This window comes from Thalia democratica, chromosome 4 (genome assembly GCF_965202585.1).
Source record: "Thalia democratica chromosome 4, ktThaDemo2.hap1.1, whole genome shotgun sequence".
Lineage (NCBI taxonomy): Eukaryota > Metazoa > Chordata > Thaliacea > Salpida > Salpidae > Thalia > Thalia democratica.
Window position 1 is genome coordinate 61,351,311 of NC_139168.1, and position 15,498 is coordinate 61,366,808.

At 25.4% G+C, this 15,498-nt stretch overlaps 1 protein-coding gene across 1 annotated transcript; it reads right to left on the bottom strand.

The window, feature by feature from the left end:
• Positions 1–1,592: 1,592 nt before the first annotated feature.
• Positions 1,593–8,032, bottom strand: LOC145834324 (progesterone-induced-blocking factor 1-like). Its single transcript, XM_082941725.1, has 4 exons — positions 6,358–8,032; positions 2,801–4,008; positions 2,405–2,507; positions 1,593–2,057 (listed from the first exon to the last, which is right to left on the bottom strand). The coding sequence occupies exons 1-2, from the start codon at positions 7,930–7,932 to the stop codon at positions 3,385–3,387; spliced, it is 2,199 nt and encodes a 732-aa protein (XP_082797851.1). The 5' UTR covers positions 7,933–8,032; the 3' UTR covers positions 1,593–2,057; positions 2,405–2,507; positions 2,801–3,384.
• Positions 8,033–15,498: the final 7,466 nt, after the last annotated feature.

Sequence of the window (15,498 nt, forward strand, 5' to 3'; positions counted from 1 at the left end):
TATATGATAATATATTATATGATTTTGTGTCAAATCAAAATTTTACAACTGAAAATAATTATATGATTTTATATTATTATATGATTAATAATTATATGATTTTGTTTCAAATTAAAATTTTACAACTGAAAATGTTAAAATTATTAAAAATTCCAGGTTTTTTGATCAAAATTCCAGTTATTTTAGCCTAAATTGTCAAATTCCAGGTTTTTCCAGGTAAAGTGGCAACCCTGGTTTTAACAAACAAACAGCTAACAGGTTAGTAGTTTTTTTTTTATAGGTTACTTTTGAAAAAGTTTTTTTATATTTTTAATTCGTATCAAAATAAACTTAGATTTAAGCTTGAGTTTTAAGCACTTAATGGTAAAATTTTTATTTTTAACTGATAATAAACTGTAGTAATTACATTTTATAATTCTCCTTTTTGTTAAAAACTTAGTTTTTTTTTCGTATTTTAAAACGAATTTACATAGATACATTAACTTATAAAAAGTTCACTGAATGCTATTAAAAATTTGGTTTTTAATATCTATATATATATATATATAAATTTAAAGTAAATGTTATTTTTTGCTTACTGCTACCGTAAAAACTGCCTTCTAATCCAATAAAGACTTGAATACTAAGTATATTTCTTGAGTAAATAGCTAATTAATTTTCAGTTATTTTAGAGTTGTATATAATATACAATATTAATTTTAACAACTTGCTTTCACATCAGTACATTTGAATAAATATAACGTTTTTTTTTTTTGCTTTAACCTGGAAAACTTAACAAGAATATTCTTAAAACTTGACACGAATTTGTATAATTTTTTGTAAGTTATAATGTTTTGAAAAAAATCATACAATAAAAAAGAGGACATACGAGTGATCATATTTATTCATAAAATGCTTAAACTAGTTATACTGAAGTCAACAAAGGTTTTTAGTGTTCAAAGTTTAGGATAGTAAAACTCCGCCAGAACAGAAAAACATGTTCAAAAGTAAGAATTGGAGACTTTGATTATAACAGTAAATTTAATGAACAAATGCCTAGTTTTATGTTTGTAAAGAAAAAGATAAATAAACTTTTGTGCTTATATAACTGAGTGTATGGTACAAACTTTGTTGAAATTTAATTACAGAAGCGAAAATAATCAAAGTATTAGTTTAAAATTGGAAACTCAAGTACATTAGAATGTTATAAAAAACCTTTTAAACTGAAAAAAACGAGTATTTTTGTATATAAGTTATTAACTTAAATGTTTTATTTTGGTTTTAAAGTATACAATAACACTTTTTGAACAAGCATTTCGTTAAACAACTAAAAAGCTCTTTAAATATTATGCAAATTATTTTTTAAAACTTCAACTGTAATTTTTATAAAAAGAGTTTAATATTTCTTAGTTGAAATAATGAACAAAAAAACTAAACAACTTTAGAGAAATCAACTGGTAATAAAACTCTCATTAATTTTTGATTTAAGACACAAGACTAATAAAATATAAACATAATCATTACAAAAGAAGTAAAATCACTATACAAAATAATGTACTTAGATAAATTAGATATCTTAAACTTGGTTTAAACTAAAAACAAGGCATTTGAAGTTTATACGCAATATACATATATACTAATAACTTTTATTTTTGTTGTATTCGGTAAGTCTTCATAAAACTATTTGAATTAAGTTCAAAAACTTTTGGAAATTTAGATTAAGAATTGGCTATGGCGAAAAAGAAATGTCTTAAAGTTTATTAAAAAAACTTAATAGATAAAAAAAAATGTCATAGCAGTAAAACAAAAAGATAAAAAAAAAATTCTATTAGTACTCATCAAAAAAATGCACAAAATATAATAAAAAAACTTAAAATATTTACTTTTTCAAACACAGCATGACTTATAAATTTAACAAATAATCTCTGAACAATATTTTAAATGAGAATTTCAATTAAAAAAAATTACATGTAGTTAACTTTCATTTCACTTACGAAATAGAAGTTACTGTTCTGTACACATTTATTGAAGTAACAACTGCTACTACAACTGGTGTTATTTGAAACATGTTGAAATCTCTGTAAATTGTTATACTTTGTTTGTTAAATGTATACAGTTAGTTATTTAGTATGTTTAAATTTATTCTGTGAATTAAATTTATATAAAGCTATTTAATAAATTAGGTTTTCAGAATGATAAATTATAACTTAATAGTATTTACACTTTACTATTTCATTTATTATTTTGATTTGTAAAAAAAGATTATGGATAAAAACTTTACTTGTATATTTATGATTAAAAAATTAATTAAAAAAGAATACACGAGTTTATACGATATTTTTGATAAAAAGAGCTAAACTATATGCTCTTCTATAGTAAAGAGGCTATAACACTTTATCATAACAAATATAAACTAAAAACTTACGCTTGTTCTTGAAACCTTGAATGGGGAGACTTGTGTAAATGAGAAAGCTCATTCTTTTCATTGAAGTAAAAGATCATGTTTAAATATAGCCAGCTTACCATAGCTGAAAATAAAGTATGTTAAAAAAGTATTAAAAAAATTAAAGTTAAAAAAAAAGAATAAAATCAGCATAACAATATTAAACAGAAAAAAATAATTGCAAACTGAAACATTGTAAAAAACATGAAGCAGTTTTATTTAAATTGATTTTTACTTATCTTAAAGCTCATCTTACCATAGCTATTATAATTGAATAATGAAAATGACACTTTAATAACAAAACTAAGTGCCTTTTGATAGTTTAATGAGCTTATAATTATTAGTATTTAGTAGTTACATAAATTTTTGTTAACTAACCGGTAAACAAAGCAGAACAACTTGGTCCTAGATGCAAAAGAAATTTAAACAAAATGCTGTACTCATTCGTTTTAGCTTGTTCCTCCTCCTCCATATCATCAAACTTGGCATTGTAAAACCAATTTAATAAAATTAAAGAAAAAATTACAACTAAACTACTTCTCATCATGATAAATTTTCTGTAAAAACAATAAGTTAGGCTTTGTTTAATAAAATGTTAACTTTCATAAATTATGTAGCTGGGAATTAATTATTTTAAGATGTTTTTACATAAAATTTTAAAAATATTACTATAAAATATAATCATATACATATAAAAATGGCATTAAATGATGTTCGATCACAGTGTTTTGCATTATATTATATAACAGATACAAACGTTGACAAAAACAAAAACAGTGTTATTAAGCAGCATGAACTTAAGCATTCAATCAAAAAAGCTTTTTATAAAGTTGATTTCTGGAACTAAATCTGAGCAGCAAAAACAAAAACATTTACGTGTTTGATTGTTATAGTTCAAAAACTTGAAGAAAAATATATCTACTGAAAACAAAAAAACTACCTTACCAAACAGTTAATTTACTTTAATTTCTATTCAAAAACTTATTGATAGATGATTCAGAGTAAACAATGTTCAGTTTGCTCTCACTGAAAGCTCCTTTTGAGTTTGCTCGTGCAAAAGGTAAACTTTCACTGTGCTTTTTCTTTTTTGATGAAGTAGATTTCGAATTAACATCTTTTACCATTCCCACCAAAACGTTCTTCATCATTTCGATTTCTTCTCTGTGAGACAGAAGCTTGTTGAGATCCGACGACAGCTGCTGCTTTGCTTCCTCAAGATTCACATTGTCCTTTTCCAACACATCAATCCTTGCTCCCATCTTGTCTTTTTCCTCACGCACCTTTTCAATGTACTCGTCTCTTCGCTGCATCCCCTCCAGCACGTAGCTCATCGGCAGGTTTGCCGCCTCCAGCATCTTCTCCTTTCCCTCCAGCCTCCTCCTCAACTCTTTTATTTCCTCCGTTAAATCTTCCTTCTGTTTGCAATACCAGGCGCTGGTTTTTTCCAGGTTGAATATTTTCTCGGTCAGCTGCACGCTCTCCTTCGTTTTGACCGGGGTGTTTGTTTTGTAGCTGCAGCCCGCTTCTTGTTTCGCTGCGGTCTGTGTTACGTTGTTGGTTGCATCCTTCTCAAGAAACTCATACACCTGAAATTTGTTGAAGCTACTTTATTAACCGTTGCAGTTAACAACTTATGTTATTTAGTGTGATAAGCACAGACACTTTTATTGAGAAACTGCTCATAGTTTAAAATAGCAAGGTAACAACTAAATATATTATATGCGATAATTTATGACAACTTAAAAAATTCTTATACTTAATATTATGATTTTATATTCAAATTTCATATCATTTTGTATACGTTTTTTACTTTAAGTAGAGTTTCTATGTTGTTTAAAAACATTATTTTAAGACATTAAATTTACAACAAAATATTTTTTTATAGAGTCTGATTAATGTAACATACAGTTAACAAAAGTCTCACATCAAGTTAGTTCAAAAAAGAAAAACTTTAAAAGCTTATAAATTAATAAGTAGTTAAATAGAAAAAGCGAAAGTACTTTTAAAAACTAGTTTTGGCATAAATTATTGTCTTTGACATGGCTTTTTTTAAACATACAGGTATTTTATACCTTTGTATACATACATATGATACAATATTATTTGTACTTATAATATACTAATTAAAAAAAGTTAGTTTAGTAGAGAAAAAATTAAAAATAAACACTTTTAATGTTTATTTTTTAATTTATTTAACTTTTATGATTACACAGATAATTCATTTAATTTAACACCTTAAACTTTCAAAATAAAATTAGCAATTTAATTTTATTAATTTTAAAATATATTATTTTTCACAAGAAATTCGTTTTAATGACTTTTAAAAGTAAATTTTATCACAAAATTGTTGCTTAAGCTTAAATTTGTTTTTTTAATAAACCTTAAAATTAAACTTTTACTTGTTTTATTTTTAGAAACTGTCAAATATAATGCTTAAGCTTTTACTTAAAAAATAATATAATTGCACAAGACTAGAATCAAATAAAAGTTATAAGGTTTATAGGTTATAACAAATTTACTAATTTAAACATTCTTGAACTTAACTCTGACTCAAACCTTTATAAAATAAAAATTATGCAAAATTTACTACAATATAATGTAGTATGTATGTGCAAAGTTTATTTTGGGCTCTATTAAAACATTAAACGAAATTATTTTTACTATATGCAGAATTGCCACTCGTTTTTTCAATTTTTTTTAGGTTTTAAAATTTTTTTCCAGGTTTTAAAAAGTACACATTTTAGGTCTATTTTTAGTTTAAAGTTAAGTTTAAGGAAAAAACTGTGTTAAAAAGTATAAAACATTGAAAACATACTGTAAAGCGGGCGCACGACTATTCAAATTCGGAAAATTTAAATACCGACAATTCAAATTCTAAAATAAAAATTGATTGGGCCATAACTAAAAAAGTTATGTATATTTCTCCAAAATAAAAATACATTTGATGGTCCTATGAATATCTACAAGCCATTTTTTTCTTTTTGCAAAACATTTAATATTCTTTAAGATATGGCTTAAATAAAGTATAAAACATAGTTATTTTTAGTAATTCTAAAATATAATTAAAAATATTTAAGATTTTGAAAAAAAGAAAAACAGCTTGTAGATTTTGATAAGATCTACATTTGTATTTTTTATTTTTTTCAAATTTATATTACTTTTTGAGATATAGTCTTTCAAATATTTTTTTTAAGAATTTGAATTGTGGAAGTTTGAGTTGTCCGAATTTAAATTCTCATGTAACCTGTAAAGCTACTTTAAATGTGTTTTAGAATAAAGAAATTTTTGATGATGACCAAAAAAATGATCTATATGATAAATTTTTTGTGTCAAATCGAAACCATTCCACTTAAAATGTAGAAATTGTTTAAAACTCTATGTTTTTTAGTAAATTTTGTTCAAAATTCCAGGGTTCTCTAGTCTTTTTTTTTGCCTAAATTGTCTAATTCCAGGTTTCCAGGTAAAGTGGCAACCCTGTATATTTGTTGTTACAGTAGGTTTAACTAATAATAATTTGATATCATTTTAATAAAAACAGTTTCAGCGGAATAAGTTTTTGAAATTACAATATCATAACAATAGAATAAGTGATAAATTGACTAGAGTTATGCTTTACTATAGTTTTAAATAAACTCTAATTTTTTAATTTTGAAAGTTTGATATATGTTTTTTCTTGTATTCAAAAGACACCAACTATGAATATCAAAATACTAAAATAAAGCTTTTGAATTCAATTAACTAAAAATAAGAACTGTTAGTAAGTTATGTATTAATCATGGTTTTGTCTTAAAAATAAAACTACTACAACAATTAATCGGTCACAATTTTCAAAAAGGTATAAATATATCTCTATACGTCTTACATAGTGCTAAGGTAATGTAAAAATAAAGTAAATACTAAACACTCTTATAATTATCAACACAAAACAAACTAACCTTGAGCTTTTTTTTAAGCTCATTAATCTGGTTTTGTAGACTACTTTCTTTAAGAGAAGATTTGCGTTGCAGCTCCACAAAATTTTCAGTTACAAGCTGCAGTTTGCTTGTCATTATTTCATTAGTCTTCTGGACTTTATCAAAAGTCTTGCATGTCACATGAGCACTGCTTTGTGACTCAGATTTTATCAATTCAAAGTTTGACTCTAGTATTCTAATCTGTTTAGAAAACGACTCACAAAGCTTTTCAACATCATTTTTTTGTTCAATTATATGATCCCTTTCAAGTACAGCAGCATCTCTGGCTTCACAAAGTTTTTTGCTTTCTCTTTCATAAGCTACTTTGCTGTCAGCTCTCACTTTTTCAAGCTCTTTTTCACTTTGAATTTTTAATTTGCACAGTTCATTTTGAAGTCTTTGCTCATATTTCATTCTTGCTTCTTCTGTGGATGACACATATTTCTCAAACAGCCTTTCCCTGCTGTGTGTTACTGAATCTATTTTCTGAATGGCTTTTGTCAAGTTGTTTCCAGAATCTTGTAGCTTTACTTTTAGATCACAAAGGGTTTTGTTTAAGTACTCTCTGTTTTGTTTGAGCAAAATTATTTCTTGCTGGAGTGTTTGTATTTCATTTCTTAGCCTAGTATTCTCCTTGTTACATTTTGATATTTCTGTTTCTAAGCAGTTTTTTACTTGAGTTAGAATGCCACATTCATGTTCAAATTTGTTACGCTCAGCCATAATTATGTCAAAATGTTTAATTTTGTCTAAACTTGCATCTAACTTATTTTTTAACTCTTTAAGCTTTATTTCTTGACACCTGCTTAAGTCATATAGCTTTGTGCGTTCACTTCTTTCATTAACTAGTTCATGTTCTGTTTCATGTAGAGCATTTGTAAGCTTTAAAATATCCGATGAAAGTTTGTTTTCCATTTTAACATGTTTTTTACATTGTAGCATTGCAGACTCCATATTTTCGTAAAGTTTAATCGAAAATAATTTATCTACTGATAATGTGTCTGCTGGAGTCGATTTAAGTTCTATATACATCTCTTTGGTTATTAAAACTGAAGTTTCTACTTTTTCTCTTACCAGTAAAACTTGATCTTGATGTTCTTTGTTTTCTTTTTCTAGTTGTTCTTGTTTGCATAAGATCATTTTGAAATCATTTTCGTATTTTTTTTCTAAACTTTTAAGTTCTGCTTTGTGTAAACAAACTAAATTTTCTAGCTGTGACTGCAGACGTTGTTTTTCAAACAAAGCATCTTTAAGCTTTTCATCAATGTCATGTAGCTGGGTCATGTGCTCACTTTTTAAGTTGTCAATAACATGATCTTTTTTGGAAAGTTCAATTTTCAGCAGCTCTAATTCATGCTGTAACTGGTTTTTTGTAGTTTTATTTGTTCTTTTGTTCAATTGAGTTTCCTTGCAAATGTGGCTGATAAACTTTTCAGTCCTGCCAGACTGCACAAATTTGTCATTACTTAAACTCACACTACAATTTGATTTAATTTGTGAAAAGGCCAAATGTGTAGCACTTAGAGTTTCAGATGAAGAACTGCTAGATAGACTCATGTTCTTTTTACTGTTTGATTTAGCTTTAAGCTATAGTTTTAAAAAAACTTCTTTTTTATGAGAAACCATATAAATGATTTCAAACTTTCATCAAATTTTCTATCAGATAGCTCTAAAATTAGTATTTGTTTTTATTTTAAATTTAAAAAAAACTTAGCTTAATTAAATAAAATTATTTACAAGAAGCTAGCTGTGTAGTCAAAGTTTATAAAAAGGTATTTTTTTACTTTTATAATGTATAAAAAACAAAAAAAAAAACTTTAAAGTGTATACCAATATAACAACTACTTATAATTAAACAGTTAAAAATTAATGACTTTAAATGTTAGCTCTAATAGAAGTCTGAAAAAAGCTATCATCAATTTATTAGATTATGCATCACATTTTTCAAAATTTAGTGGTTAGAAAGTCAAAATTTTAATGATTTTAAAGCTTAAAATCAAATTTAATCACTCCTACATCTAAAACTATGTTAGTTTTCATGAAACTACTTATTGGGACTTGCTAGATGAAACTAAAATATTTTTAGATTTTAAAATCAATCATAAAATAACATCCAGAAAAAATATTTATGTAATTGTACTTAGTTTAATTTTTCATAACTTGAATGGAAGTTCGAACATTATATCCATCAAGTTTATTGAGTACTTAAACTATTATTTTATTAATATTTTTGATTAAACAATAAAACTATGTACTTTCTGTGCCTTTTTGGTCCCTTACTTGGTAAACATGGTATTAGTAAGATTATATAAAAAAAGGGAAAAAAGGACAGTACTTATAAAAATAAAAAAAGAAAAACTCCAATTTTATTGAGTATAATAAAATTCATACAACAAAAATTGTCCCTAATAGCCAGTTTCTTTTAATAATATTTGCTTTCATAAGGTTTTAGTTAAGGTGTGACAGCATACATATTTTTTCTAAAACTACAAGTAGAATTTGTGATTTTTCAAAACTAATACTTACTATATTACATTTAATAAACATCCAAAAACTGTTACAAAAAACAATTGAATTTAAAAATCAGCTTGCTTTTTTTTAAGCTTGAAACAAAAGTTTTTTATAATAGACAATACATACAGCAGAATGAATTTGAAAACCTATTACTTTAAGTCTAATACAATTTTGTTATAGCAGACTTGTTTTTACTTAGTTTAAAAGTTTTCTATTTTAAGAAAAACATAAAGGTTTAATTTCTTAAAAATTTTACAAACATCAATTTTATCATTGTGGCCACTTTTAGTTTATAAATTTCTTACAAGGTTTTTCAAGTACAAGTTTTCTTGTCCATTTTTAATAGAAAACTAAGGCTATAAGGGGGGTAGGGGGTAAACCATGTTTTTTACAAGTTGATCTTATTATATAGAGTTTTTTTCTAAGCTTGAAGATGCTTTTTAGTGTTTAAAAAAATTTAAATTATTTTTTGAGATATGACTAGTCAAAGTCAGGCCGCATAATAGGTTCCCTATGAAAAGGGAAAACTAAAACAGCAAAAACAGACTATTTTATTTAAAATCTATCTCCTCCTACATTTTCCAAGCCTTCTTCTTCAAACTTTCACAGTCTAATCTTTACACAATAACAAAAAAAGTTACTTGGAATTAAAAAAAATTTGTAATTTTTTTTTTAAATTATTGTGATAAAATTTTTAATTTTTTATATTATTAAAATTCCTAAGCAACATTTTTTTCTTTTAATATAAGGAACATTTCCTGAAAATTTGAAGTAGATTGCTTGAAAAATGAATGAGGAGATAGATTTTTAGTGAATTTTAAAATTTCAGAGAAAATTGACCCCGAAAAATTTGCAGTCCATATGTTGTTTGTATCGGAAACTTTGTATTAAAGTTACAAAATCTCAAAAATTAAATGATATTTTTGAATTCTATAAAAACAGGCTTGTAGTTTGTATTTAAAGCTTTTAGATAAAAGCCAAAGTTAATTTTTGTAAATAAAATTGTCGGACCACCTATGGCCTAAATTTAAGATACAATTATGCTTTGAATATTACAAAATAACTAACATCCACTGTAATTCTGCTTCAAATGTGTTGTATAATATATTAAACTTGAATAATATATAAGTTTTTTACTAGTTATATCTTGTCAAGTTTAAATATGATTATTATTTTACATTTAAATTTCTAGCTTTTTACAGGTATTTTTTTGTGAATTTTTTAACTATAAAATTTCCTAGATTTCATGTTATGAAGGTCTTCCTTTTTTATACTAAAAATTTATTACAATAAAAAATAGTTTGCAATATCTCATATTATGAGTCATGATTAATAAAACAAATTTCAAAGTAAAATATTTATGACAAAAAAACCAAAACATTTTTTTTTAAGTCCAAAATTTAACAATTCCTTGCAGTAGATTTTTAAAATCATTGCAAGGAACGATTCCTAAAAATTGAGGTTTAATCTAAAAAAAGATAGATTATTAGTTTTTTTTTTTGCTATTTTAGTTTGTGCCTCCTATAAGGAACCTATTGTACTGTCCAACTTTGACCAAAATTTGTCTTAGATTAAAAATCTTCAAAAAGCAACTTGAAGCTTGGTTAAAACTCTACTAAGTAAGATTAAGGCCATAGGGGGGGGGGGGGGGGGAGTCCAACATTTTTTTTACAAAAATTAACTTAGGCTTTTATATGAAGGCTTTAAGTACAAACTACAAACCAGTTTTTATATAATTCAAAAATATCATTTAAATTTTGAGATATTTAATTTTTTGTAAAAATTTTTCAATATATACGTATGGACCGCAAATTTTTTGGGGTCAATTTTCTTGAAAATTTTAAAACGCACTAAAAACCTATCTCCTCCTTCATTTTTTGACCTAGAGACTTCAAATTTTCAGGAAATGTTCCTTTTAATATTTTGAAGAATCTGAATGTTGGAATTTTTGAAATTTTGAAAAATAAAAATTTTATCCACAAAAAACTAAAAAAAAGAGTAGTTTTTTGACAATAATTTTTTTTTTACTCGAAATGAAAAAAATTCCTACAATAGATCTCTTTAAAGTTTAATGATACACATTCTGTAAAAATTTGAGAAAGATTACTCAAAAAATGAAGGAGGAGATAGATTTTTAGTGAAATAGTCTTTTTTCGCATTTTTAGTTTTTGCCTTCCATAAGGAACCTATTGAATGCCCTTTCTTTGATTGCTTATATCTCAAAAGTTACTTTGAGTTTTTTTAAGCGGTTAAAAGTGTCTGATAGCTCAGATTAAATTCTACAAAATAAGATCAAGTTGTAAAAAACAAAGTGGACCCCCCTATGGCCTTAAGTTGATTGCGATATGTTTGGGCTTTGATTAAGCAAAAACAAGCATATTACGTTCTACTTGAGTAATTTTTTCATTTGAAATCAAGAAATTGTAGATAAATTATGTTGTACACACTTGTAACAAATGCGATTAAACTTCTACAAATAACTATTTATTTGTTTTTTTAAAACACACCAAAAGATACTTAATGGTGTGTAGTTTAAGTTTGTTTTTGTTTTTATCATAAAAACTTTAAAAAATACTTTTATTTTAAGCTAAAGTTTAGCTAAAAATAACATGTTTGTCCTTTGTAAAACAAACACACCTGTGACAAATGCGATCAAAATTCTACAATAACTCTTTATTTCCCATAAAAAACATATCAAAAGACTCTAAATGGTATGTAGTTTTCTAATTTAATTTTTGTTTTTATCATAAAAACTAAAAAAAAAACTTTTATTTAAAGCTAAAGTTTGACTAAAACTAACATGTGTGTCTTCTGTAAAACAAAAACACCTGAAACAAATGTGATTAAACTTCTACAATAACTCTTTATTTCCAATAAAAAACATATCTAAAGACTCTTACAGGGTTTGTGCGCAAATTTATTTTCATTTAGCCTGACTGAGACCAATTTAGCCTGACATTTTTTAAAAGTAAGGAAAATCCCCTTTAGAAGTCATTTTTGGTATTGGGGGGTCTTGATTAGTACTATTGTAGTCTCCGACTTCAACCAGCTTTATCAAAAATATTTTGAGCTTTAATAGTCTGCAAAAAGCAACTCATAGCTTAGGTACAACTCAATAAAATCAGACTAAATTGTGAAAAAGGTAATTGACCTCCTATGCCCTTAAGATAACAAATTCAGTGATAAGTTTTAAAATAAGTGTTATATCTAATCTATTACTAGTTTAATAATTTAATATATATTACTAAACACATTTGTTCAATTTAACTAAGCACTAAGTAAAAACATTATAACCAGAAGATTTATAATAAAACAACGTGCATTGTTGTGTTTTATTAAAATTTAAAATGAAACGCTTACACGAGTATTAAAATAAGTAAAAAATGTTTATAGTAGTATTTTGACTAATACTTAAAATTGATACATAATTATAAACCCTAAACTCTAAATAAATACAGTGATTGTTGATGTCGTATCAGATTTAAAAAGCTTACAGTTAAATTAATAAAAAACCTGTAATATTTTGTTCTTGTAAAGAAAAATTAATTGTACCTGAAATTTGTACTCCCACAAAACTTAGTACTTATATATTTAAGCTAAATTTTAGTGTTGTGAATATCTCTAATAACTTTAAACATACAGTAAAATATATGAATAAACTGCTAAGAGTTTTAATCTAAAAAGTATTTGGTATAAAGCTTTTAATTAGAAATTAAAACAGTTCAACCAACTTAGCTCTGAAATACATAGCTGATGTAAACAAATTCAAACAAACAGCTAAGCTGTTGAACTAAACTGTAATGTTTAAACTGTATTTTTTTATGAATTTTTATATTTATGACGTATATAATCTACTCAAAACAAAATAGTTAAGATTCTTAAATTGTTTTTAGAGATTCAACAAAAGGTGTTAAGCATTTATTTTTACAAATAACTAAATTTTTATTTAGAACTAAGTTTACATCTCAACTTGATCTTAAAAAGATTTCTCAATTATTTAAAAAAAAATTTGCAAGCATTTGAACTGAGAAAAACTGAGATTCTCAAATTTTTAAATAAAAAATCTGATTTAGCCTGACGTTTTTCAACTTTTTTCAAAAAAACTGATTTAGCCTGACACGCACAAACCCTGCTCTTAATGGTCTGTAGTTTTCTTAGTTTGTTTTTGGTCTTATCATAAAAACTTTAAAAAACTTTTATTTTAAGCTTAATTTTGGCTAAAGAAATATCAACCATTTTCAGTTTTAGCAAATGTTTGCCAATTCAATAACTCTTTTTTGTGGCACTCAACAACTATCATTCAATTAAACCATCACAAAGATTATTACCTAGTGTAGCAGAGTATTATTTGAAAAACTTTGAAAAATCTGGTAATTTACTTTATCACAAGTATAACAAAACAAAAACAAAACTGAATTTAAAATATTTTTTAATGTCTACAGATACATGTGTAAATACATGTGTGATAATATCTGTGCATGAAAGGACAGTTTAAAACAAAAATTTATCTGGATATTTAGAAGACAACACCTTTGAAGAAATGATGAAAGCTGATAAAATAATCTTTTTAATACAGATATGCACTCCACATTTAGTAATAGTGGTAAGCCATATTATGTACTTAAATTTATAACCTTGAATTTTAAAATTTATTTGTGTACCTATATAAAACTCAAGGGCATAGGGGGTAAACACTTTTTTTTTTGAAGTTTGATCTTATTTTATTGAGTTTTAACTAAGCTTAAAAATGCTTTTTACATATTTAAAAAATTCAAAATAATTTTTGAGATATAGCCCGTCAAAGTTGGAGGCAACAACAGGTTTCTTATGGGACGCCCAAACTAAAATGGAAAAAATAAACTATTTCACTAAAAATCTATCTTTTCCTACATTTTTTTAGATAACTACCTCAAACTTTTAGGAAATGTTCCTTGATATATTAAGAAAATTCAGTCGGAAAAAATTTAAAAAAGCAGTTTTTGTTTTTTGTAATAAAGTTTTAATTTTTCTAAATTTTATTCTGACAGAACTTTCTAAATTTTACATGAAAGGTTTCCTGAAAATTTGAGGTAGTTATCTCAAAAAACAGAGGAGAAGATAGATTTTTAGTGATTTCTAGTTAATTGCCGTTTTAGTTTGAGCCTCCCATAAAGAACCTATTGTTGCCTCCAACTTTGACCAGCTATATCTCAAAAATTATTTTGAATTTTTTAAATCTGTGAAAAGCATCTTGTAGCTTAGTAAAATCTATATAAAATATGATCAGATTTAAAAAAAAAAGTTTTTACCCCCTATGCCCTTAAAGTCAAGGTAAATAAAAACAAGTATTATTTTCAGTATATCAACAAGTCTGAACAATTTCTGATGGCTTTGAATATTTTTAAAGTTGAAGAAGACAATAAGGAAATACAAACTTATCTGGGAAATTTAGTTTGTATTGCCAACATAGGTTTGAGAATCTATAAGCAAGAACTCTTACCCAAAAACCAAAATAACAATGATGAACTAGCTATAATTAATATAAGTTCATAAATAATTTATTCATAAAATGGTGAAAGTTACTAATAAACTATTAAAATTTGAAATAACATGCTATTACCAAATACACTTTTGACAGTATGCCGAGTTACTTCTAATAACGAAAATAAAGACCAAGCATTACGTCTAAAAGAATTCATGAAGTATCAAAAGGAAATTGACACACTTTTGATTGGAGGACCACCAAACAATTTGACAGACAGTGAAGTGTATTTTCAGTGTGGAGTTGTGGATACAAGTCTAAAACTAACGAACGCCAAAAGAGATATTTGGGTTATTGATTGAATAATTTTAGCTCTAGTTACACTTCCAGGGTTGCCACTCGTTTTTTCAAAGTTTTTCCAGGTTTTTAAAATTTCATCCAGGTTTTTAAAAGTACACATTTTTGGGTCTATTTTTAGTTTAAACTTAAATTAAAGGTAAAAAACTGTGTTAAATAATATAAAAACATTGAAAAGATACTGTAAAACTACTTTAAATGTGTTTTAAATAATAAAAAAAATTGATAATGCCAAAAATTTTATTGATATGGTAGATTTTTTGTATCAAATCAAAATTTTTCTACTTAACATGTAAAAATTGATAAAATTCCAGGTTTAATCCTAGTTTCTTTAAATTTCTTAAAATCCAGGTTTTTTTTACCTAAACTGTCAAATTCTAGGTTTTTCCAGGTAAAGTGGCAACCCTGCACTTTGTTAAAGTTTATAATAACATTGTAATTAACATATTGGGAAAATGATAAATGCAGAAAATGGTACCATCTGTACTGCTTGAATATAAGGAAAAAACCAAAAAAAAGTTAAACATTACTGCACAAAGTGCCAAATTTAAATATTTATTTATTGTCTTGTTTTTTCCTTACTTTTTGATTGTATGTGAACTCTATTTGCTTTATAAAACACAATTTAAATCGCTACAATATAGGTCATAATCACATAGTAAAGGTACATAAAGTTGTGTGAAAATTTATCTTCTCAAAAATGAAATGGTCAGAAAAAAAAGAAGCCAAAACTTAAGATCATAAAATTTAAATTACAATTTTTTATAAGAAAAATAAATATCATTTCAGAA

Excerpts from the sequence above, each read along its gene's own strand:
- LOC145834324 (XM_082941725.1), bottom strand. The coding sequence starts at position 7,932 with ATGAGTCTATCTAGCAGTTCTTCATCTGAAACTCTAAGTGCTACACAT. Across the intron at positions 4,009-6,357 it reads AGCTTAAAAAAAAGCTCAAG|GTGTATGAGTTTCTTGAGAA; the intron begins GTTAGTTTGTTT and ends AACAAATTTCAG.